This window comes from Lissotriton helveticus, chromosome 6, assembly GCF_964261635.1.
Source record: "Lissotriton helveticus chromosome 6, aLisHel1.1, whole genome shotgun sequence".
NCBI lineage: Eukaryota > Metazoa > Chordata > Amphibia > Caudata > Salamandridae > Lissotriton > Lissotriton helveticus.
In genome coordinates, this window is record NC_136067.1 from 26,291,390 (window position 1) to 26,318,071 (window position 26,682).

Below are 26,682 nucleotides of genomic sequence, written 5' to 3' on the forward strand. Positions count from 1 at the left end.
CAAGCAATCACTTGGAATAAGCTGGCCACTCTGCTGCATCATAAAACAAGGAATGATCACACATTTTAGAACCTCAAAATAATTAATTTCCTTACCATGCAGCTGCTATACAGATGGAAACTTTCCTCAGTACCGGAGTTCGGAATACGTCTATGAATGTGTAATTTATACCAGTGTTCTCAATTTCTGCCATTTTACTGAGTACCTAGGAACAATGAAGTACATTAAAAAGTCAGATACGTTTGGTCATTTAGTTAAATTAATTACTCTTGTCTGCATGTGTGTGTCTGCAGCTTAGCATGGTGTTTACTGATTGTTGACTGATGAAGGGTTTAATCTGGCTCTTACTAGACTGGGTGCATGTCACCATAATCATTACATGGTCATAGGTATACAACCAAGCCACTCCATTAAAGTCCGAACACTCATTCCCAGGCTCTCTGCAACATGGGGCCTGATTCACAGAACTAACTTAAGACAAAATCCTAAACTTACTACTTTTGGTATTCACAGAAGTTAGGATTGTGTCTTAAATTTGTCTTAAGACAAACTTAAGAAAGACTTAAGACAGACTTAAAACAGACTTAAGACAAACTTAAGACAGACTTAAGACAGACTTAAGTTAGGATTTTGTCGTAAGTCTGTCTTGAGACAAACTTAAGACAAAATCCTAAACTTACTACTTTTGGTATTCACAGAAGTTAGGATTTTGTCTTAAGTTTGTCTGAAGACAGACTTAAGACAAAATCCTAACTTAAGTCTGTCTTAAGACAAACTTAAGACAAAATCCTACCTTTTGTGAATACCAAAAGTAGTAAGTTTAGGATTTTGTCTTAAGTTAGTTCTGTGAATCAAGCACATGGTGCTTAATCAGGGATTTCCCATAACAGCTGATATTACTTGTACTTATTTTATAGCTTCCATTACTTCCATTAGTTGCTTAAATTTTTTCTTTTCCCTAAAACTCCCTAAAATTTCGGTTCCTTTTGAGTTTTCTGTTACCTGTTAGGCAGCGCCGGGACGCTCTCGGGCAGCCATGCGCTTTACAAATCTAATTTCATTTAATTTCATTTCATTTCATTCATTTCATTCATTTCATTATTGGAATGATAACTGTTTAAATTAGTTTTGCAGTTCTCACCCAGTACTCAACAATTTCTAATAAAAATGCCAGTTATTCAGAGATCCTTAAATTGACTAGTTGTGACTCATAGGACCTGTTGCAACATACACTAAGGGGAGAGCCACGCATCACTTTTGCACCACGTTAAGCGGTACATGTGTGACGCAGGGCTCTGAATCTGATTTATGAAGCCACGCAAAACCACCCTGCATAACTTTGAGTGGTCCAGAAATCTTGAGTATGGCGATGCAGCATAATTCGCTGTGTCACCCTATTCTGTGCCCAGGAGGCGTTCCATGGTTGTTGCAGTGGGTGTGTGCATGCAACACCCATGGATTTTGACATTGCCCCAGATTTACAAAATTATGTAAATCTGGTGAAGTCCCAAATCTTTACGCATCCAGAGGTGAGGCATAATGAGAAGAAATATGTTTATTTCTCTTCATCATTTTCAAAGAGGAATACACCTCCTAGGACTGTTTCTCTGAAGGAAGGTGCCCCTTCCTGCACAAAAACAATCCAGCATGCAATGAAGACACCCCTACGTTGGCACTTGCCTGCTGAAACGACACCAGCACAGGGAGAAAGAACAGGAATGTACCGTATTGCATAAATACTATGCATTCCTGCTCTCCCCTTTGGCGTAGGACTGTGCAGCACAGTGATTTGCTGTTCTAACCTTTGCCAAAATCTCATACATGAGAGCCCAAGAGCTTGAAAAACAAGGATAAAGGAATAAGGTAAACTTCCTCCTGATAAACTGAAGATTTTAAACTTTGAAAAGGTAATGCTTTGGTTGACCATTCCTGCAAGTGGCTCAAGCGTTAAATAATTAATGGCTGCCTCGGCTAGGAATTTCAAACTTCTGCAAATTTCCAAGGACTATTTTGCACATTAATGCTAAGTGACATTTACTGTTTGCTGGATACCTAAAGGACCAATGACAAGTCCCAGGCTCTGGCAAATCTACTGTAGCTTCTAGAACAGAGAAGACTCAAAGTACCTCCTCACTCATGAAGTGACAGGGATGCGTTCATTCCCTGATCATGTACTATGCCTACCCACATTGTACACTTTGAATTTCTATATTAAACTTTTCGACGCTTATGACGAGCTGAGCTCGTCATAACGGCCGTGGAACGCCCACGTGGGGCTAATTCCCCTCCTGTTCGGGCGTTGCACAGGAGTGGGCGGAGTCGTCACAAGCTCAGCTCGTCATGAGCACAGCTCCACTGTGCAGCATGACGAGCACAGCGGCACCTGCGTGCGGCCTTCCTCCCCCCACACCACGGGGGAATTAGCCCGCATGGAAGGGGTTAACACCTCAAGATTCCCAGATGGTCACATAGGTTTTTGCCCGATTTCCTGCTATTGAGATGATGCCCCGTTCACTGTCATTGCATATTTTTTATTGTGGAACCATTTGATTCATCTATCAAGCTCTTGCTGATCTGAAGAGATCACAGCTTATAGGTGCTGTAAGACCTGAAAATTACATTTCAGCTAATATTGGTTAAGCCCCAATACAATGGCTGTGCAAATAACAATAAAACTTCCCAATGAATTACTGTGGCAATAGACATTTATTCAAGGAACAAGATTTGAATTTAAATATGCACACACTGTGCTGTAAAAACTAAATAAGTAAAAAAGATCAAAGGCATAACAAGTAGAATTAATGCCCAAATTTGTTTTAGCACTACATCTCCCAGCATGCCACCTAACAACAGACATTAAGAAAGTAAAGAAAATACAAGACGATCGTCTCGGCCACTATCGTCTCGAGGTTAGATTACGGCAACGCCCGATACATTGGCCTCCCTCAGAAACTGGCAAACAGATTACAGGTGGTCCTTAATAATGCAGCCAGGTTGATCTTTAGACTCTCTAGAAGGTCCCATGCCACTCCGATACTGCATAAACTGCACTGGCTTCCTATAAGGCAAAGAGCTAAATTCAAGGGCCTTTGCATCGCCCACAAAGCTTTCTACGGCCTAGCCCCTACCTACATAAAAGAACGTCTGGAGGCTTATATCCCGGAACGCTCTCTGCGATCCACTGAGGCTTGTCTCCTGTCTTGCCCACGTTACAAGCTCACCTCAAAAGGGGACAGAGCCTTTTCCGTCCTTGTCCCCCAGCTCTGGAACCAGCTACCTGAGCAACTCTGAAAGGAACCCAACCTTCCCCAGTTCAGGAAACAGCTCAAAACAATCTTGTTTATGGAAGCCCTAAGCTCAGCTTAACCCTAAACTTTTCACCTGACATGACTGTCGTCTATGCAGCCACGCCCTCCCCCCCTGAGCGCTAAGAGACCTGACGGTGATTTAGCGCTATATAAATACCAATTAACAATAATAATTAACAACAAGTGAAAGTACTAAATCTTTACCTGTGAATAGGACCAAGTATGGTTAAGATGTGTCAGTGTTTTCTAATTATTTTGTCACAAATACATTAAATTATGGGCAAAACCTCCTCGAGTACTTAAAATCTTTGAATTATATACAGTGATGAGGGACTGGTGAACCTCAAATGGACACCAACATTGAGTGTGCCGCTATTTGCGACCACTTTGCTAATGTGAGATATTCAGTCTCAGTTTCCTGTTGTATTCACAGTTAGACAACTAGAAGGAATTTTACCTGGGTTGAGTGCTGTGCAACCAGCGTCAGAAGATTGTTTCTGAATGGCAGTCTCCCCAGGTAGGGCATTAAGAACAGTAAGATGTTAAATTGATACTGGCTCGTGTACCTGCATCAGAGTAGCTCCATAATTGCCCAGGTATACAAAATGTAGCAGGATTATTTGGGCTAAAGAGGTATGTTATGTTATTTAGTTTTTTTTAAAGCACTCAATTACCCCGTAGGGCGTCTTGGCGCTAGCTGGAAGCAGCCGCATGTTTATTTAAACTTGAGATCTGAAGTGCATACTGACTGAGTATTTATACCATCCTTGTGATCTGAGATTCTGTTGAGAACAGCCACGTTTTCAGAGCCTTTCTGACGGGCAGTAGGTTTGGCATGGATTTTACCTGAAGAGGGAGTGCATTCCGAGCTCTAGACGCTCCGATCACAAAGCTCCTACCTCCCCAGGATATACGCTGGAATCTAGAAGCGGATGTATGTTGTTACAACGCATACATTCACAACGCATACCATTACAACAAAACTTTTACAATGCAGGATCCATTACAACGCTTGCCATTACAACGCATGCCATTACAACGCAGCTGCTATTACAACGCATGCCATTACAACGTAAGTATGGGTAAGTATTTTTTTTTAATTAGTGGGAATGTAATAGTAGTGTAAGTGTTGGATAGTGTAGGGTTTAAAATTACTATTCTAACTCCAGGGGGTGTAATAGTAGGGTAAGTGTTGGATGGTGTAGGGGTTAAAATGTAATTAACTACTTACCTATACTTACGTTGTAATGGCATGCGTTGTAATAGCAGCTGCGTTGTAATGGCATGCGTTGTAATGGATCCTGCGTTGTAAAAGTTTTGTTATAATAGTAGTGTGTTGTGAAAGTTGCGTTGTAATGGCTGTTTCCCAGCCAATGCAGCTCCTACTGATACCTGGAGATAGATTGATGTTTAGGAATCTTGAAGAGAAGCCTGTCAGCTGCATTCTGCAGTATTTTCAACTTCTATGTAACTGATTAATGTGCATTAAGTTATAAAAATAAACAACAAATGAGAGGTTTATATAGGTTTCAAAGACACCACAGAGAGGAGCAAAATACTGGGAGATCACACACCCAATTTGGCTGGTCTAGAAGGCCCTCACACACCGACCTGGTCAGTGTCATGCTTCATCATCGGGCCCCACAAAAGAGGCCGAGTGCCTCTTTCGTGTGCTGCGACGCCAGGAGACTGCAGAGCTGGTTGTGTGTGAAGGGCGTGCAGTGAATTATATAGATAAAAGGTGCCTAGAGGGTATCAAAAAATTAAATTTTAATGTGTGATCCCTTAGACACGGATAAAAAGAAATATGTGTCTGAATAAATTGCCAAAGTTAATGGTTTGGTTAATTCAGATTACTATTTAAGTCAGTCAACATGTTTCTGCCATTAAATGGTTTTAGTTTACCTTGGCATTCGTCAGGACTAGTAAACCCCGGCGGTATGGACTCTCTAATCCTCCACCCTGACCTGGGGACGTGAAAGTGAAAAATCAAAAAAAGTGTGATAAAGTGCATTAAAAGGTGGGGAAGAGCAAATGGCTCATTCCAAAAACACTCCAAGTTCAGGAGTATATCTGCACCTGTGGATAAAGAAGTACAGACAAACACAAAGAAGACATACATACAGTTAATCATTTGTATAGCTCGTAGCGTTTGTCCAAGGTGCTCCATTGTAGTGGCATAGATGGTGATCTCAGTTAGATACTAAAATTAACACCATCCATATAGCCCTGCATGGATATTACCACTAACTCTGGGTTGGTGACGTGGAGAATCTTGTGCCTATGACAAAATAGTGAGGCTAGAAGGGGTTAGAAATAAGGTAAAAGCACTCCATAGGAGGGATCAATGGACCAAAGGTCTATGACCCCATCACGAAAATCAAGAGTATTAAGAATGTCTCACTTTATACGATGGCGCTAATTGCACCATGGGTCTCGGGAGGGGGGTTGAAGCGTACCTGGCACATCCTAGAAAATAAAGACCGAAGGTTATTTTGCACGCAATCAGATTGTACTTAGCTCAATCGTGTCGATGTTGGTACTAAGCTAGCTAGAGACCTGCCAGAATCCCAGAACATTTGGCAACTTTACCGCTGCAGAACACAAAGATCTCCAAGCATTACAGGACGACATGACAATAACTATAAAACCTGCAGATAAAGGTGGAGGGATTGTAATCCAAAACACTGAAGACTATGAACAATCTTGTGAGGTGTTACTACAAGACATCAGGAATTACACTCCACTGAACAAAGGCCCAACTGCTGACCTAACTAAAAAGATCACAACCCTAGTCAGGAAAGCAGAAGACAGTGGACATGTGTCCAAAAATGAAGCAGATTTTCTGAATGGTAGCAGTAACATCGTACCATATTTTTATACGCTGCCAAAGATGCATTAATACAGGTCCCCACCTCCCGGACGTCCCATAGTATCAGGGATAGGCTCCCTGTTGGAGCCTCTTTCTCGTTTCTGTGATCAATTTCTCAAACCATTGGTGCAGGCGACTCCTACCTACCTACAAGACACCAAGAGCCTCTTAAGGCTCCTAGCAGACATCAATTTCAGGGAAAACACAGTCACTCTAGTGACCCTGGATGTCGAAAGTCTCTATACGAGCATCCCCCAGGACGATACCATCAGGGTCCTGGCAGAGTCACTGGACACCATTGAGTGGAAATATCAGACACCCAAATCATTTATCATTGATTGTGCAACCATAGCACTAAAAGAAAACTTCTTCTCCTTCAAGAATAAACTGTTCCTCCAATGCTCAGGGACATCTATGGGCAGTACTTTAGCCCCGAGCGTGGCTGGACTCTATGTGGCCGATTTTGAGGCCAAGTACATCCTACCACCTTCAACAAATTTCTCCCAGTCAATATTACTATAGAAACGTTATATTGACGACGTCTTGCTGCTTTGGACAGGAAGTGATAGTGGTCTTGAGTCTTTCCTAGTATGGATCAACACTCTTGATAATAACCTGAGGTTCACTTACACCACGAGCAAAACAGACATAGTCTTCCTGGACGTAGTGATCTCTATATCAGGCACATGTTTGAGCACAAAGACTCATCACAAACCGACGGCCAAGAACAATTTACTAGAGTTCAGCAGCTTTCACCCACGCCCCCTAAAAGAGAATCTTCCGTACGGGCAGTTTCTCAGACTGAGAAGAAATTGTAGTACGATTACTGATTTCAAAGAACAATCCTCTGACCTGACCGCCAAACTGAGAGAGAGAGGCTATCCGTCATCAATCCTAAACAAAGGGTTGAAGAGAGCAAGAAACCAGCCGAGGGAGTCCTTACTGGAAGAAAAACCAAGACCCAGGCACTAATTCCTCTCACTTGTGTCACGACCTTCAACAGCTTGTCTAATTACATGAAAAAGACAATAAACAAACATTGGAACATAATAAAATCATCCAAGGAAGATTGGGAAAAACCACTATTTTCTTTCAAATGGAACGCAGTCTGAAAGATGCCCTTGTCCATACCCGGCCTAAAGAAAAAACTCCACTTGATTTCCCGACAGTAACGGCTGCCTGGGGTTTACCAAAAATAACCGGCCATTACCCATGTTCGGATTGCAGTGTGTGTCACCTTACAGAGGCCTCAAAAACAATTTCATTGGAGGAAGGAAAAATCTGGACCCAGGTCGCACACACTAACTGTAATTCCATGAATGTGGTGTATTTGATCACTTGCCCTTGCGGTCTGCGATATGTTGGGATGACTACACGCAAGGTGAAACAACGTATCTGCGAGCACAGAAGCAACATCCGGTGCAAAAAGGCAACAACCAAATTGAGTCGCCATTTCTTGGACCACAACCACACCACCAACGACATGAGATGGTCCATTATTGAATCAGTTTCTGGTACAATGAACATCACCAGGAGACTCTTTGAGAAAGAGCAGCGCTGGGTATACCGTTTACGTACCAACACAGCAGGTTTAAATGATGATATCCCATGGAACACTGTCCTGGGTTGATCGCTGTGCTGAGGGTGAAAAACTGTCACTTCAAATTATTTTTCCATCCTTGTTGATGTTTCCACAAACTGCTAAATACTAAATATCAGTGGAATGACTGTATTTGAGAAACAGTACCTTCCCATCCCTGCCCACTCTGAGTAGCATTAGCACAACAATCCTAAACCTCCCCATGCTATCGTTTTTTATTCGAGCACTTCGACCACTGTGGCACAAAAACACTTGTTGCATGTAAGCACCCACGTTGTACCAACGTTGATGATAACATTAGGCTCGTGATAATCCACCGCCCACCGATAGGTGTTCATTTAATAGAAACTCTCCCATACGTGCAATAAGCTCTGTTCCGAACGTTTACAATACATTAAGTACCGTGCTGCTAGATAAGGAAGGGACCCTCCTGGCACATCGCCGAGAAAATACGCTACCATGGTAACATTCAACGTCTGGGACACAAGCCTCGCTCTGAGGCGAACCACGCCCAGTCCCACAGGGCCGGCGCGCCCCAAGTGTCTCTCTGTTGCGCTACCATGACAACATACAACGTCTGGGATACAAGCCTCGCTCTGAGGCACACCACGCCCAGTCCTCCAGGGCCGGCGCGCACCATGCCTCTCTCTGAAGTGGGACACGCCCACCCGGAAGAGCGGCTGGGAACGAGAAAACGCTTATCAATCAGCGACCGGCCCCGCTCTCCATTGTCGGGGTCCGGTACAGAGGGTATGCTAGGTGGCAGAAGCGGGCTGAATGCGTTGAGGGCGTGAGTGCTGATCCTATTCTTAGTACCAACATCGACACGATCGAGCTAAGTACAATCTGATCGCGTGCAAAATAACCTTCGGTCTTTATTTTCTAGGATGTGCCAGGTACGCTTCAACCCCCCTCCCGAGACCCATGGTGCAATTAGCGCCATCGTATAAAGTGAGACATTCTTAATACTCTTGATTTTCGTGATGGGGTCATAGACCTTTGGTCCATTGATCCCTCCTATGGAGTGCTTTTACCTTATTTTTAACCCCTTCTAGCCTCACTATTTTGTCATAGGCACAAGATTCTCCACGTCACCAACCCAGAATTAGTGGTAATATCCATGCAGGGCTATATGGATGGTGTTAATTTTAGTATCTAACTGAGATCACGATCTATGCCACTACTATGGAGCAACTTGGACAAACGCTACGAGCTATACAAATGATTAACTGTATGTATGTCTTCTTTGTGTTTGTCTGTACTTCTTTATCCACAGGTGCAGATATACTCCTGAACTTGGAGTGTTTTGGAATGAGCCATTTGCTCTTCCCCACCTTTTAATGCACTTTATCACACTTTTTTTGATTTTTCACTTTCACGTCCCCAGATCAGGGTGGATGAATAGAGAGTCCATACCGCCGGGGTTTACTAGTCCTGACGAATGCCAAGGTAAACTAAAACCATTTAATGGCAGAAACATGTTGACTGACTTAAATAGTAATCTGAATTAACCAAACCATTAACTTTGGCAATTTATTCAGACACATATTTCTTTTTATCCGTGTCTTAGGGATCACACATTAAAATTAAATTTTTTGATACCCTCTAGGCACCTTTTATGTATATAATTCACTGCACGCCCTTCACACACAACCAGCTCCGCAGTCTCCTGGCGTCGCAGCACACGAAAGAGACACTCGGCCTCTTTTGTGGGGCCCGATGATGAAGCATGACACTGACCAGGTCGGTGTGTGAGGGCCTTCTAGACCACCCAAATTGGGTGTGTGATCTCCCAGTATTTTGCTCCTCTCTGTGGTGTCTTTGAAACTTATATAAACCTCTCTTTTGTTGTTTATTTGCACAAAATCGGGGACTAAGAGAGAGTTCCTTGTTTCTCCCTGCCTCTCCCATTGTTGTCTTGTTGCATTAAGTTATAGGCCATTGCAACAGTCAATCTTTGCTATCACTATAGCTGTGACGGCAAATGTACTCACTTGTGCTGTGATAAACGGTAGACAAAAAAGCAGCTGATGTAACTGCATGAAATGTAATGTTTCATTAAAAATTACTCGGAGATTCCTTGCCATCCTAATGGGGACGAGAGGAGACTTTATCTCGGACGGCCACCGAGATTGAGACCAGAAGGATGGTTTTGCCCCGAAAAATTAATATCTAGGGGGCATATTATCAACAAATAGCGATATTTATCGCTAAGTAGGCTTAGCGGCAATTTTTTTATCGACGCGCATAACTGGATTTTATCGCTGGGATAACGTGCTATTAGCAGCGTTTATCTCAAAAGCAATAACATTTCCGCCAATAGCGGCGAAATCCGTGAATATCGCTGAGAATACAGCGATATTCATGCATTATCGCTAACAGGGTCTTCGCCATTATATCCACCTCCCATTGGATCAAATGGCTAAGAACTGGTCTGAGCAGGTGTTAGTTTTTGGAGATATTCGCGCTTAGCGCGAATATTTCCATCGCTACGCCTGTGTTGGTAATAGGCGATAGCGATGTTAGCGACTGCTTTCAGTCGCTAACTGGTTGGGTACGCCCACTTTGCATGTCATTAGCGATAAATATCGCTGACATGCAAAGCGGGCCCCAAACCGCCCGCTTTCGCCTACAAGCTGTCGCTAACTACTGGTAGCGACAGCTTGCTAATAGGGCGATAGAATTATCCCCGCTTTGCGGCAGCGGCGATAACTTCCTATCGCCCCCCTTGATAATATGCCCCTAGGTATTTGCTGAGCTGAGTTTAAGGTATGCTGAAAAAGGAAGCCTTGAAGATTACAAAATTTGGTGACTAATCCTTCTGACACCTGCTCTGAATTATTAGAAGAATGGAATGACATTAATATGAAAAGTTCCAAACTTATGATGGACTTTTGATAAAACATGCAAAAAAGGATCACAACAAGATACTTGTGGAAATAAAAAAATATAGAGGAAAATATCAAACAAATAATATGAAGAGGATGTTAAACAGTGAATACATAGGAAATTTACAGGACAATGGAGAGACTGCATGGAAGGCAAAATACATACCTTGCAAAACAGTTTGAATTACTTAAAAATAAACATGCATTGGATAAGACAGTAATGGAGCCTTCAACATGAGAGGAAATTAATGAATCTGACATAGATTTCAGTTGTGGAAAAGGAAGGAACATTAAGCTGATATGATAAAGCAATACAAACTATCTCTTTTTTAGAGGAAATGAGACTGATATATACAGCAAACACACTGGTGGAAGAGGATGGGGACTTTAAAAAACAAGAGGAAGTGGAAAACCAGGAGAAGTAAAAAAAAGAAAGTACCAGCTAGGCATACAACATAAATTAAAAAAATACTCTAGCCACTTAAAATGAAAATGAGTTCGTAGATTCATTAAACTATATTGTAGATGAAAGATCATTATTCAATAAAGTCCTCATTTTTGGCCAGATCAGCACTTTGACCACATAGAAACCAGAATAGATACATATAAATATGTAAGAAAACTGGTGAAAATTCATGCAAGGGGAAAAAAAGATAATAACTAATCAATAGCAGAAGGACAGGACATTCTACAGGGTAAGCAAAATTTGACAATAAAAATGATCCTTATTTAGTGAATTGGTATGAATGAATTAACAACCAATAACAGAACATTTTACAAGAATTATCAGTCAGTCAGTCAGTCAGAAGTTCTTTATTTCGGCCATTACGGCCATAAAAGCACAGATAAAAAATACAGTACAATTCATTCTTTCGAATATTCTAAGATGACTTTCATTATTCGAGATACGAATAGCTTAGTAAAGTACATGTGCATGACAATATTATTTATAAAAATCCTATAAAAATAGAGGTTAAAAATAGAAAAAATAAATACAAAATGCACACATACATCATAAAAAATATTACAGAATGAAATTAAAAAGAGACCAATCACAGTAATGGAATAAAATGATCAGATCAGGCAAGCCCTAACTTTAAGATGACTCGACGTGCACACCACATGGAAAATAAGTATAAAGAAACTGAAAATGCAATAGGGATACTGGTGTCAAATTTTAGTATCCTGAAAACCTGAGCGCAATGGTCCGTTCCGAGATTTCTGCATTACTGCAGTAACCATTGGATTCTTGCCTTCTTATATGCCAGACAGAAAAATAGTACATGCTGGCCCGTCTCTGGTGTATTATTATTGCATGTTGGGCATCCCTGTGTTGGTGTACCCCCAGTTATTTGTAAAAGCACGTAGTGGAAGTATCCCATATCTACATTGTAAATAGAGCTTTTAGGCAAGAGCTGGCTGGATATTATCGAGTACGGGTTCCATCTTGTATTGATGTTTTATCTCTAAGAATGCTGCGGTCAGTGCACCTGTCGCAGAGGTCCTTTGTAATTGGGTGAGTTTGTACTCCCTGAAACTCTCTGACAAGACCTTCCTAGATATGTCCGACAGCTTTCTTCAGCACTGGCCCACAGGACACCCAGTCCCATTGCAGCTAAATAGTTTTTAATGTAAGACAGCCATGGGATTTTACTCATTCCCTGCAAACATAGCACTTCCTTCAGCTCTTCCCTATATGCAGCTATTTCTGGAGTGCTTCATAAGCGTCGCCGGAATAGAAGGGGTCTAAGGGCAACGTCCTCTGCAATTGGTCTAACCCCAAGATCCATTCGAAGTGGCATAAGTGGTGTGCTTATGGGAAGACCCAGGAGCTGCCTGACAAAGGAATGCTCGATTTCGGATAAGAAGTCAGGTGGCCGCTGGCCCCAGATTTCTGCCCCTTACAGGACCGCGCCCCTGGCTTGGGTTTTTATAAATTTCCATCACCAGTCCAACTGTTTTATGGGTGCACTTTCTGAGCATCTTGGATAACCCCCCCAGTTGTTTGTGCTAATTTTAGACTTGCTTTCTTCCAGGGGTCGCACTCGGCAACTCTGGGCATTAGCTTGCCTAATCTCCACAACGGCCCCATCAACGCCGGGGATGCCTGTCTCCACCTTGGGGATTCCCAAAAGGGGCCATCCCACAGGGAAAGCCAGGACGGGTTCCCCAGCAGTATACAGCGACAGGACGCCGGCTGGCAACAGTGCGCTTTACAAGTATACACATTACATTACATTAAAAGGCGTTCTGTCCCTATAAGGCGTTCTGACCTTATTAGGAGTTATGTCCTTATAAGGCTTGTTCATGGAAATGTAGGGGAGATGATGTAGGGAAAGCGTACAATGTTCAATAGACCTATATTAGAGTACCAATATGAAACATAGCACCCACTCCTCCTAATACTCAAAAATAATAATACACAATTGAGATATACATTTTAACCAGGTATCAGTGCATAAAATTATCAGTGAGCCATTTAAAATGTTTCTAAAATGTTAAAAAATCATCTTAATAACAGTTTAAAAAGCAAGGAGAGAAAAATGTTCTCTTGAAACAGGATTTCTGTTTTAAAGTTCCGCAAATCACAGTCCTAAAATTAGTTCGATCATACACGTTGAACTGCTGCAAGCGTACTTAGAAGGCCATGCTTTGTTATGTAAAGTGTCAATTTGAGGAATTTTGTTGAATTAAAGGGAAACAAAATCAGAATTCGTTACCAGCACACAATGAGACAGATTTAGATTAAATGTCCTGGCTGGGAGATGCAACATTATTGCTGCTTGCAGCCGCAGGAGACAAACATTGTAATACCTTGCATAGCACGTCAAGGGTGTATAGATGAAATTCGGGGCAGCCAACAGCTGGTGGAGAGGCAGCTGGTGCTGTAGTTGATACCTCGGTGCTAATGGTGGAGCTGAAGTTAAACTCAGTTGTAAAAGGCACCTGCGGATCCTCGAGGAATGCATTTGTCAAGATGGAAATACGCTGAGGACATAGTCGGGCATGGGACCGCAGTGGTTCCAGCCTGGAGTCTAAGGCCGCTGGCGTCTCCATTAGAGGTGTCAGACAGATGTCCAACTTGAATTCTCCCCCACTAAACAGGCATCCTGATGCAGTCGTCAAAGACTGGTCTGAACGATAGGAACCAAGAAGCACTTAGTTCCCGAAGGCAAGGTGCACGCAGATGTTGTACCCTGCGCTCAGGGTAATATCTTTCCAGGAGAGCTTTTGCCATCTCGCTGGTGGTTGGTCCGTTCATTGAGTAGCAGGTAATTGACAATCAGGATTCCAGCTATTGCGGGCAGGATCAGAGGTAGACCCCCGAAAATGGTTCCAAATACAGAGTGTATAAAGTTAGAAATAACTCAGAGGATTGTTTTATAGGTGCTAAGGAATCCTGACCCTAAGGTCTTAAATAGGTGTACAATACCATTCATATCTGACATATTAAAGATACGACCCACCATTTCTTCGAAGTGTAGGAGGCAGTTGGTACAAATATGTGCCTGTATCTCTGTCGAGGCCCTTGTGATTTGAAGTTCAAAGGTTTCGCAAGAGGAGGTTATGGATACGTTCTGCTGTAAAACCATGGCTTTCATTCTGCTCAAAGCATCAAACTGTATGAAAGAAACATTCAGTGAAGGCCATATCAGCGCCTCCCTGACTGTATTTGTCAGAGGAAACAATACTTGCATACAGCAAGTAACCCTGGTGTTCACGGTGACCAGATAGGCGATGCCCGGAAGCATGCCACAGCAACCTTGATCATTCAGCATCAAGAAACTCCCATTCGAAAGTAGCTCGAACACTGGCGTGATCACGGCAATTGGAGTTCCTTTCTTGTGGCAAGACAGATTCGCTATTGAACCATTACATGCTCTGTGCAAAACAATATCCTGGCACATGAGAGAACCGCTTAAAGCTTTCTTGCAGTTTGTACCAATAAGAAACACTTCTAGTTCCCCACTCTGACATCGAAATCCAAAAATGACCAGAAAGGATGCAGAGGAAATCTGTTTAGTGTTTGTCAAAATAATTTTCAGTGCTGATAAAATCATTTCATTTGTGAAGTATAAAAAATAGAGCATTCCATACACAAAACATTTAGGTATAAATTCAGACCAGACAAGATAATTAATATTACTTGGCATCACAGAACTATCCGAAGATGAAAATAATCTAAGAATGTAAACAATTTCATCAAGATGAGGAGCTATTCATTTTCATAATTCAACAGTTCCAGATATGAGCGGGCCTTTCTTTTCTTTATAGCAAATTGTACGAAGAGAATACATTTAAGATATGTTGTTACATTTTCCAAATTACTATTATAAAAAGCTAATTTATACGTAAGCAATCTGTTAACCATAAACAAAGGCAGTAAAATTGCATTTCTGATGTCCCTATAAAATTTGCAAAAAAGTAAAAAGTGCAAAGTGGACTGAAGCGTTTGCCATCACACTGGCATTTGGGTAGGTTGGCACTCCACTTGCCCATCTTGGGGAAGGCGACCTGAAAATGCAGAGTGCTCAACCTTAACCTAGTTAGAAAAAATGTATGTTGCGGATTATTTATTCCTATTAGATGTGGCTTAATGCCTCCTAAAATCGGGCCTTCACAGTAAGAACTAACAAGTGATTTTTTCATTGCTTCCACCTCTCTTACAGATTCTCTGGATTCCAGTAATCTCTTTTTTAACTCCCCTTTTGTATAATTCAAAATAGTATTGAGGTCGCGGGGATCAGCTGTCACATTGCACTCTGATAAAAGGCTATAAATATACTTTAACCATGGTATCTTCCTATATTGGTCTAGTGTAAGACAGTCCTTTATTATGTCTTTAGTAAAATGCGTCTCATCTTTGGACCATATTCTGAACCACAATGTAAGCGCAATCAAGTCGCCAATATAAGGTGTGTTTAGTTCCTTGTGAGCAATAAAGGTGGCCTTTGAGTTTGGTACCGATAATACCCTCCTTTAAGAAACATTTTGAGGGTTTGTAGTGCAGTAATACATGTCCTAGCCCATAATGCTCCACCATAAATGGCACTGGTTATGCATATACTTCCGTATAGCTTAAGGATTTCGCTTACTGGCTTACTGCCTATTTTTTGAGAGAATCTAAAAATTGCCTCATTCAATCTTATACATTTTAATTTACATAGATTAATATGTGTGTTCCATGATCCATAACTGTTAAAAAGGAGCCCCAGATATGAAAAAGTAGTAGTCCGTTCGATGGGTACTCCATCACCATAAGGTCTTCTAATCGTTGTTTCGCATTTCCCGCAAGACATAACTAGAGTTTTACTTAAGTTGATTTTTAGATCTTTTGCAGTATACAATCTTAGAAATGATCTATTAGGCTTTGTAGGCCATTTGCCGTCCTCGAAATCAGGACTGTATCTTCTGCATAAAGTAAAACAGGGGTTATACGTCTGCCAAAAACTGGGACATCTGCCCTTAAATTTTGTAATGAAGAATCGATACCATTAATATAAAGAGAAAATAAAAGAGGCGCGAGGACCCAGCCTTGTCTAATTCCATGGGTAACTTTAAATTGTGAGGTACATTCCCCGTTAGAGCCATAGCGTATCCTTGAAGTTAGGTAGGCATATATCTGAGATAGGAGACTTAATATATCGTGTGGGGCACCCATCCTATCCAGAGTTTGCCAAACCTTTGCGTGATGTACTAAATCAAAAGCCCTGGTAAGTTCAACAAAACATAAGTGAAGCTGGCCTTCCTTAACTATCGTATATTTCCCTATCAACATCTCAAGGTTAACGCATTGCTCAACTGTACCAATACCTCTTCTAAAACCAAATTGGGCTACAGTTAGAATATTTTTCTCCTCCACCCAACATTCCAGTCCGTTCAACATAATGCTACCCATAGTTTAGACGTAGAATCGAGAAGGGATATTAAAGATCAGGTTGTTCCATGGTAAGTTACAGTTCTCGCTCAACTCACTCAACTCACTGCATCTCTAAGGCCACTTGAATGGCACTTGACATTCAGCCTCACAAGTGAACCAACAAGACAAATGTTAACGAATAAAGAATGAATCATCACAGATGATCAGTTTCATGTATAATCACTATAGTTTAGTGCTAGACTCCACTCACCTCAATGTTTATGTTGGAGGACAAGTGTGCCTGGCCGTTCATTGAAGAGCATTGAACTAAGACGGCGTGTGCTTCCTTCACCTTGCCTTTGGTCAACAGCCACCTCACAGACTCAGGAATCCACCTGTGGAATTAAGGAAACTGAAGTAACAGTGTTATAAAATAATCAATTTTAGTGCTGTGCTTAGCTCTCAGATCACCTGATGCATTGTCCGTACTGAGATATAATCTTAATGATCTGTGAAGAAAATAATCAGCCCGTAATATTAAATGAACGAACATTAATTCATTTAGAAACAAGTTGACATTCTGAAACATAGGGTCTGATTACAATATTGAAGAACAGGGTTACTCTGTCACAAACACTACAGATATCCCGTCCACCAAATTACGATTCCATTATATACTATGGAACTTGTAAAATGGCGGATGGGATATCCGTCACATTTGCAATGGAGTATCCTGTCCGTCAAGACTGTAATCAGGCCCTTAATCATAATACCATTTTTCAATTTAATATTAAATGATTAGCACATCAATGCATGTTTCACAACACTGTTGCCTATTCAGTGCTGTTAAATGAAAACAACATAAACCGTTACAAAAATCTCCATCATATATGAGAAATTACATTGAAAAAAACAGTTACGTAATTGGACATAAATAATCAGTTCCTACAACAACTAACCAATAATCAAATATTGATTGATAATTATTCCTCTTAGTTACACTGTTTATAATTTAAAGAGAAGCAAGTTGATAACATTTTCTATTTGAAAAAAGTCACAAGAAGGTGTCAGAAAGTGCTTCTTAAACTCCAGCCAACTGTTCTTATATTCACTTAATATTAGATATAAAGATCTCCTTTCTAACTTGTTATTGATTTTAAATGCATATTTAAACTAGAGAAATATCTAAATGTCGAATAAAAACTCCATATCAGTCCCGATTGTTTTGAAAAGAAATCACATTTCCATAGTATGATAGAGTTCAATTCCCTGAAAAGAGTATTGTAAAATACTCCTGTCCATGAAATTAACTCTGGGTCAATACCCATTGGAAAACACACAGTCAATTCAATCAAACATAAGCCAAAACAGTGGCAGTAGCAAACGTCCAAAGTAAAAACCATTTATTCGTCATATAATCAAAAACAGTAGTATCACAGACTTGTCAGCATAAATTGTTCAATCCATTCCTGTACAATCTCAATAGTATTACATCTATACTCATCCAGAATACTTCAAATCAGAGCAGTAATTTAATTGATCTTTCAAATTTCATAACCCGGAATGACTACAATAATAATATACCAAGGTCCAATGCATAATTAAGTTTATAGTTATTTGAATTATAATTTCAATGGAAAAAACATTTGATTTCTAGTGTGGTGTTGAATAGTTAATCTGAGATGTATATTTGAAGTCATAAGTAAGTCATAATTTGCCCATTCCTGTTTCCTAATACCCAAATGTCTTGGATACAAAAAGAAAAATTACTCCATCCAGATATCAAACATTCCATTCAGCCCAACAATGTGATTAGTGAAAATTCATGCAACTGAATCAGTAGCTTCCCAAAATTAATAACCTTTCCTTCCATAATGATCACTGTTACCCAAAACTCTGCTTACCTTATAATCCTGAATTACAAATAATCTCTTTTTATCTAAAAGGTCCATCCATTTGGCATCATGTTAAGAGTATCTAAACACGATAACACAGTGAAAAAACATGAAAAATATTGCCCAAATTAAGAATTAAACTATTGACTGATAAACTACCATAGTTTTTAGTTCTTACCCAATACCAATGCACAAATAAAATAAGGTCCCGATCCAACTACACCACAGTAAACCAAGCATCAGTACAAGCTGCCTTTTTTTTGTCCATTGTAATTTCCCCACCAAATGGGCACACTGTCTGACCCCATAAGAAAACTCACTCCATCTCTAGATGGTTAGCACTGCAACTCAGACCCCAAACGATTTCTTGACTCAAATATCAAAAGACCTCAACAAATATAATAATCCATTACAAATCACATAAACTCAAATCAAAAAAGTAATGTAAACCTGAAAATACAAATATCAATAAAGTAAAAAAATATGTAAAACAGAATATTCTATATTGGAATCCCATACCTCATGGGCATCATGGTAGATCAAGGTAGAGTTCAGAGCTTAATCACAAAAACCACTTTGACATTGATATTATATTGTCATTGATCATGAAATTATCATGATTAACAAAGATCATTACTTAACTAACTCACCATTATCACAATTTAAATACCATGATTGTAACTGTTTCTTAAAACAATATATCAGCAATGCATCACAATAAACAAAACAAGTGTTGAAAATGTACTCATTGCCAACCACTTATTTCTATATCATGAAACAATACAATCCAGAAGAAAAATAATTAAAAGTCTTCTAAAGTAAAACTTATAATTCCCTGTCTGAATTCATACCAAATTTTAGTGTTTTCATTTTTTTGATCCAAAAAGCCTCCCTTGCCTTTAGCCTTTTTTCAACATTACCTCCTTTTCTACTTCCATTTAGGTCTACTGGAAGAGTGAGGTGTGGGATCCCAGTCCTGAATATGCAAGGTGACCATAAAACATATATTCTCCTGCTATGGGTCTACTCACTCACCATACGCTAATGATCCCCAAAATATAGGGGGATGTTACAGCGACGAGCAGCCAGCGCCAGTCCCGGATCAGGTACGCCACTAACGGTAGAAGCATAAACCCAATGCTCCAGTACAGGCTCATCAGGCACCCAATGAAGGTGCGGTGCTTTGTATCCACCCATTCCAAAGCTGGAAGATAAGAGACACTGATCAGACATTGAATCTTGGTGGTCACACTGTAACTCAAGTTTCTGTAACTAAATCATGGAAATACTTCATATACCAAACTCTTCAGACCATCATGGAGGTTTTCTTTTTAGTTTACCTTTTGAGTAGGAATGTATCTAATTATTACTTCTTTAAAAGCACAAACTACCAACCCATACTGCCATCACAATACACAGTAGGTTTGTACCTTAAGTAACGGGAAAGTTCAGGAGCAATTCCTTGCAGTGGAACGGAAGATAGGTCTTGGACCATTTGGTTTAAACAAAGTAGCGATTGCTCATTGGTCAGCCAAGGTTGTAGATGATTATTAAACTCTTTATCTATTTGCCATTAGTCATATTTAGCACTTGTCTTTACCACCCAAAAACAGTGTCAAGAACAGAAACAAAAACCCAGTTTGCTCTATACAGTCCCCCATAACACAACAGTGCCATTTCTTGCACTAAGTGTGTGATTATTGAAGGGAGACTTGAATTCTATTTCAGTCACTGTAAAAAGCATAGATGTAAGAGGGTATGAAAAGAGCAAGTCACCTCTATAAAAAAGCCTACTTATGCACCAGTAGATTTTATAGATGCCATCATCACACTGTAAACATTATATTTAATTTCTCTCAGTCTGAAAAACACATTTCAGGCCTGTAAAACATTCAAGGAGTTGATGTTAGCCTCTCTTCCAAAGCCCCAACTGAGTTAGTGCTTAGACTACTATGTGAAAGGCTTCACTGTTTAAAAACAAAACATGTGTGAGGTCACTCTCTAAAAGTGTTCTATGCAGAATTTGGGGTGACTCCTCCAGATTAAGGGATCATAGGGGCCCTGTTGCCAATAACAAGCTTTTCACTGTGTGGAGTATTCAATGCGGACGACTGTCGGGATCTCTGGTGTCTGAATATACAGGCGAAAATGACGGACTAAAAGATATCGCCAATATACATGATAGAATACTACGGCAGAGACCTGTCTACATCGGAGAGCATTCTGAATATAAAGAAAATTGCCGCCTTGTCTACATTAACCTTGGCCAGTATCGTTTGTGTCCTGATCCATCAATTAGTGCAAAACCCTCCGACTATATTGAGGATTAACCTCATGTCAAATAAAGAATAAAAATAAATATAGAAGTCAGACGGTGGTACCATAGAAGATTTAAGTTTATGTCCTGTTAAGTGTATGTGCGAATGACGGCCACCTGATGAAGGCAGAATGCCGAAACGCGCGTAGTCAAATCCAACCGCTTTGCCTACTACAATAGAATATTGACCGGTCCAGTGTGACATGTTGTAATATTTGCTTGTTTTCTCCCTCTTTTTATATATATATATATATATATATATTACCTACTGGCGGTCGCCAGTAGGTATATATAGTTAGGATTTTTTCTCTATGGGTTTTTTGAAAATTCTATGTCTAATAACTTTGGCGTTTGTGGACGGAATTGGCTGAAATTTTCAGGAAAATGGCACATTTTGTTTCTGAGCAGCCCTTGAAAATTTGGGGGGGGTTCGTCCAGTGGGGGCCGAGAAAAAAGGGGGGTCCCAAAACGTGTTTTTAACATTGAGTTTTCCATAGGGCGGTTGGCCTCACTTTTAGCCCGAACGGCTGAATGGATTTGCACGAAACTTGGCAAAATTGTAGGGACTGGTAGCCCGATGTGCCTTTTGTAGGTCTCAATATATGTGCTCCAGTGGATTTTGAGAAATTAACGTTTAAAAAAAGATATATATCTGTAACAGCGGACCGGTTAGCGCTCCGCTACGCGTACTTTTCGCGCAACGGAGCTTTGTGAAGCGAAGCTGATTGGTTCTCCGGCGTCTGTCAACATTCCAAACAGTCCGTAGCGGCCGCCATCTTGTCTCTCGGTAGGATCGAGAGACAAGAGGAGGTCAAAACAAAGGGGGAAATAACTATAAGGGGGCATAGTAGATCCTCGCTGACCCCCTAGGTTTGATGTGGAGGTTTTAAAAGGGCCCCGCGGGGCAAAAAAAAATAATAATAATAATAATCGAACGGCTGAATGGATTTGCACGAAACTTGGCAAAATTGTAGGGACTGGTAGCCCGATGTGCCTTTGCTAGGTCTCAATATATGTGCTTCAGTGGATTTTGAGAAATTAACGTTCAAAAAAAGATATATATCTGTAACAGCGCACCGCTTCGCGTACTTTTCGCGTTACGGAGCTTTGCGAAGCGAAGCTGATTGGCTCTCCGGTGTCTGTAAACATTCCAAACAGTACGTAGCGGCCGCCATCTTGTCTCTCGGTAGGATCGAGAGACAAGAGGAGGCCAAAGCGAAGGGGCAAATGACCATAAGGGGGCATAGTAGATCCTCCCTGACCTCTTAGGTTTGATGTACCATTTTGCCAAGTTTGGTGTAATTCCGTTCAGCCATTCAGGCTGTAGACGTATCTAAATGTCAATAATCGAACGGCTGAATGGATTTGCACGAAACTTGGCAAAATATTAGGGACTGGTAGCCCGATGTGCCTTTGCTATGTCTCAATATATGTGCTTCAGTGCATTTTGAGAAATTAACGTTCAAAAACAAGATATATATCTGTAACAGCGCTCCGCTTCGCGGAGATAAAATTATATGTGTATTACCTAGCTGTTGCTAACACCAGTTAGCGACGGCTAGTAGGAGATAGCGACCATCTTGGGTCCCACTTTGCATGTGAGTGATATTTATCACTAATGACATGCAAAGTGGGCATGCCAAGATGTTAGCGACTGGAAACAGTCGCTAACATCGCTATCTCCTATTATCAACTTTTGGAAATATTCGAGATAAGCGCGAATATCTCCAAAAAGTAACAGCTGCCCTGAGCAGTTCTTAGCCATGTTATCCAATGGGAGGTGGATAACATGGCTAAGAGCATTAGCTCGGTAATGCATGAATATCGCGGAGTTTTCAGCGACATTAATGCATTGCGCTCGTTTTTTATCGTATTTGCGATAAACCTTGATAATAGCAAGGTTTATCTGCGATAATTTCTGACGGTAAAAAAATCTTTGCAATGCATCGTTAGGGATAAATATCGCTTAACTTTGGTAATATGCCCCAACGTCTGTTAACGTTCGATTCGAAGGAAATCAGGAATTGTTGAAAAACATTGTGTGCGCCATCTTGTCTTTTTTCAAATGCCACACTTTTGTCGTGCACGGCAGCCATTTTAGATGCCTTGACCAGATCCACTCTGTGAACGCTGTCGATCCTTAGCATGGCTCCCCACCCTCGCAAGCATCTCCCCCAGGCAGTGGTCACCCCCGCTCTCTGTTTTATGCATGGGTAATAAACCTCCCCCCATCTGCGCTGTTCTTCCCTGAGAATCACACCCTGTGCCCGCCCGACACCTCCCTTTCGCCCTATTCACTACCGCACCCTCTGACACTCCTTTTCCTCTGTGTCCGATTGTCCAGGCTGGTCCTAGGGTATCAGCTAGCCCTGCAGATGTAGTTTATGGCCACAGCTGTAAAGAATCACCCCTCTTCAAAGGAGTTATAGTAGATCAAGGCCCACACTCGATGAGATCCGTCACAGCAGAAGCGTTGCTATTATCTGAAAACCATCCTGTATTGTGATTGGGGAGGGGACCGAGCCTGAAGCGGAAGATTCCAGGGATGACTCTTTGTACATCAAAGTTTTTACAATTATGTGTCACATTAAAAATATATAGCACTCCGACAAAGTAGTAAGATTATAAAACTTTAATAATTTATAAATATATACAAGAAAACAAAAATAGTAATAACATATAAACATTTTTAGAGAAAAACAACGAAGTAGCGGTCGGCTGTGCGAATAGTCCCAACGCAGCACAACGTCCAGATTTCCGGCGTGGGGCGTCGCGGGGGGTGGGTGATCAGTAGCAAACTGTTGTGCGAATAGTTCCAAGGCAGCAGAACGCGCCGAAATCAAGATGACACAAAAGTGATGTCTAGTAAGTTGCCACCCAGCAAATAACGGCGTGGGGCGTCGCGGGGGGTGGGTCATCAGTAGCAAACTGTTGTGCGAATAGTTCCAAGGCAGCAGAACGATGGCACCAAGGTGATGTCCAGTAAGTTGCCGCACTGGTTTTGGTATCCTACAATGCTGCTCCGAATAACGGCGTGGAGCGCCCCGGGGGAGGCGGCGTGAACGGGCCTCTCCAGGTGGAGTCTCGTCTGTTGTAGTGGGGCGCCCCTTTACCGTTTCAGTTGCCATTCCGTCCGCTTTTGGTCCACTGTGTCAAAATCCGCCATTCAGCTGAGTTGCGCCCACTCTTGCGGTGCAGCGATAGGCGGCTGCCACAGGACTCTCAAAATGGCGGCAGGCTGTTTCCTTTTTGGGCCTGGTCCACTGAAATGGCCCTGGGACACCTTGGAAATCGGACGCTTGTCTGCTAGGTCTTGGACCCCATTCTCGAAAGCGTCCCCTCCGCCTTGAGAATTCATCAAAAGTTTTGGGGTCCCCGACTCCTGCAGGCTTCTGGTGGGGAGCGGCTGCCATGATTGCTCGCGGAATGACCACGACGGAGCTACGAGATGGTGGTGCTCTCATGGTGACGCCAGCTTCAGTCTGAAACATCCAGAAACAAGGTGGGGCTTTCATCGTTTGGGGGGGAAAAAAAGTTTTCATCCAATGAAAAGTGTTGTTTTTAGGTCATATGATCAAGCCTTCCATCATTAGGAAACCAAAAGTAAAATGAACCAATGAAAAGTTTTATAAACAAGTCACATGACCTGTTATGCGGCATAGGGTATAAAATGCGGAGAAAATACGTTGGCACGTGAGGCGGCGTCAGTAGCGGACCGATGTGCGAATAGGCCGAAGGCAATACAACGCGCCAAGATCCGGATGGCATCGAGGTGGTGTCATAGTTGAGAGTTCTGAGCAGCGGTTGTAACACTGTCTGAAGCTTATTTGCAGCTGCTGCAGCTTAACTACGCACCAAGATCCGGATGGCACCGAGGTGGTGTGTAGGAAGTTGCCGCACTGGTGTGGCCATCCTACAATGCTGAAAGTCGGCGTGGGGCGCCCCGTTGGCCTGTGAGTTTGCGTCAGTAGCGGACCGATGTGCGAATAGGCCGAAGGCAGCACAACGCGCCAAGATCCGGATGGCACCGAGGTGGTGTCTAGTAAGTTGTCGCACTTCTGTGGCCATCCTACAATGTTGAAAGTCGGCGTGGGGCGCCCCGTTGGCCTGTGAGATGGTGTCAGTAGCGGACTGATGTGTGAATGGGGCCAAAGGCAGCGCAACAATATTTTCTACTATATTTCCGGTGTAGAAGAGACCACAAGGCGCTGAGATGCCAAGATCCGGATGGCACCGAGGTGGTGTCTTGCAAGTTGTGGTACTGGTGTGGCCATCCTACAATGCTGAAAGTCGGCGTGGGGCGCCCTGTTGGCCTGTGAGATGGCGTCAGTAGCGGACCGATGTGCGAATAGGCCGAAGGCAGCACAACAATATTTTCTGACTGACACCACAAGGCGCTGAGATGCCAAGATCCGGATGGCACCGAGGTGATGTCTAAGTTGCGGACTGATGTGCGAATGGGGCCAAAGGCAGCGTAACAATATTTTTTGTATGCAAGATACCACTAGGCGTTGAGATGCCAAGATTCGGATGGCACTGAGGTGATGTCTAGCAAGTTGGTGTGGTCATCCTACAATGCTGAAACTCGGCGTGGGTCACCCCATTAGCCTGTGAGATGGCGTCAGTAGCGGACCGATGTGCGAATAGGCCGAAGGCAGCACAACGCGCCAAGATCCGGATGTCACCGTGGTGGTTTCATAGTTGAGAGGCACTTCATCTGCAGTGGGGCGCCGAGATCCGGATGGCACCGAGGTGATGTCTAGCAAGTTGCTGTACTGGTGTGGTCATCCTACAATGCTGAAACTCGGCGTGGGTCGCCCCATTAGCCTGTGAGATGGCGTCAGTAGCGGACCGATGTGCGAATAGGCCGAAGGCAGCACAACGCGCCAAGATCCGGATGTCACCGTGGTGGTTTCATAGTTGAGAGGCACTTCATCTGCAGTGGGGCGCCGAGATCCGGATGGCACCGAGGTGATGTCTAGCAAGTTGCTGTACTGGTGTGGTCATCCTACAATGCTGAAACTCGGCGTGGGTCGCCCCATTAGCCTGTGAGATGGCGTCAGTAGCGGACCGATGTGCGAATAGGCCGAAGGCAGCACAACGCGCCAAGATCCGGATGTCACCGTGGTGGTTTCATAGTTGAGAGGCACTTCATCTGCAGTGGGGCGCCGAGATCCGGATGGCACCGAGGTGATGTCTAGCAAGTTGCTGTACTTGTGTGGTCATCCTACAATGCTGAAACTCGGCGTGGGTCGCCCCATTAGCCTGTGAGATAGCAGTTCTTTGGATTTGGGCCTGGCTCGTCTGCTGTAGTGGGGCGCCCCTTTACCGTTTCAGTTGCCATTCAGCTGAGTTTCGGCTGCTCTTGATGCTACAGCGACAGGCGGCTGCAACAGGACTCTCAAAATGGCGGCCTGTTCTTTGGATTTGGGCCTGGTCCACTAAAATGGCCCTGGGACACCTTAGAACTCGGACGCTCGATTTTTTTTTCCTTTCCTGTACATGCAAAAAAAGGTAAATGCCCGGTACGTTACACGCTTCATCTGCCACGATGAACTCTCTAGAGGAACCGAAAAAAAATATAGTTGTGGTAACTATACCATGCATCGTCATATGGAGAGGTGGCACCAATTAATTATAGTGCTGCATAAAAGAGAGATTTGGAGGAGAACCCCTGACCTGCTAGTACATTCATCAAAGAAGTGGCACTGAGAGCTTCAGAGGCAAGGGAAACGGTCCCAAATATTTAGAAGAACTTTGGAAAGATTAAAATGACATGTTTAGATTGTGGCAAATTTATTTCATGTGGACATCTGAGTGTTACTCTAATAAATACAGCATATGAACATCATCATAGTCGATGGTTGGTAGAGACATTTTGACTATATCCTGGACCTGCCCGTCCTCGCCCAAAATGGCGCCGGAATAAATGGGACTCGTAA

At 42.3% G+C, this 26,682-nt stretch overlaps 1 protein-coding gene across 1 annotated transcript in view; it reads right to left on the reverse strand.

Annotated features, from left to right (window-relative positions):
* Nucleotides 1–26,682, reverse strand: part of LOC144762175 (solute carrier family 22 member 7-like) — a 133,737-nt gene that overhangs the window by 21,556 nt on the left and 85,499 nt on the right. The window contains exons 4-6 of the mRNA XM_078647334.1: nt 19,459–19,627; nt 16,800–16,923; nt 96–205 (exon numbers count right to left, since the gene is read on the reverse strand). Of these exons, the coding sequence (XP_078503460.1) occupies nt 96–205; nt 16,800–16,923; nt 19,459–19,627 (403 nt within the window). The remainder of the gene's footprint in view (nt 1–95; nt 206–16,799; nt 16,924–19,458; nt 19,628–26,682) is intronic.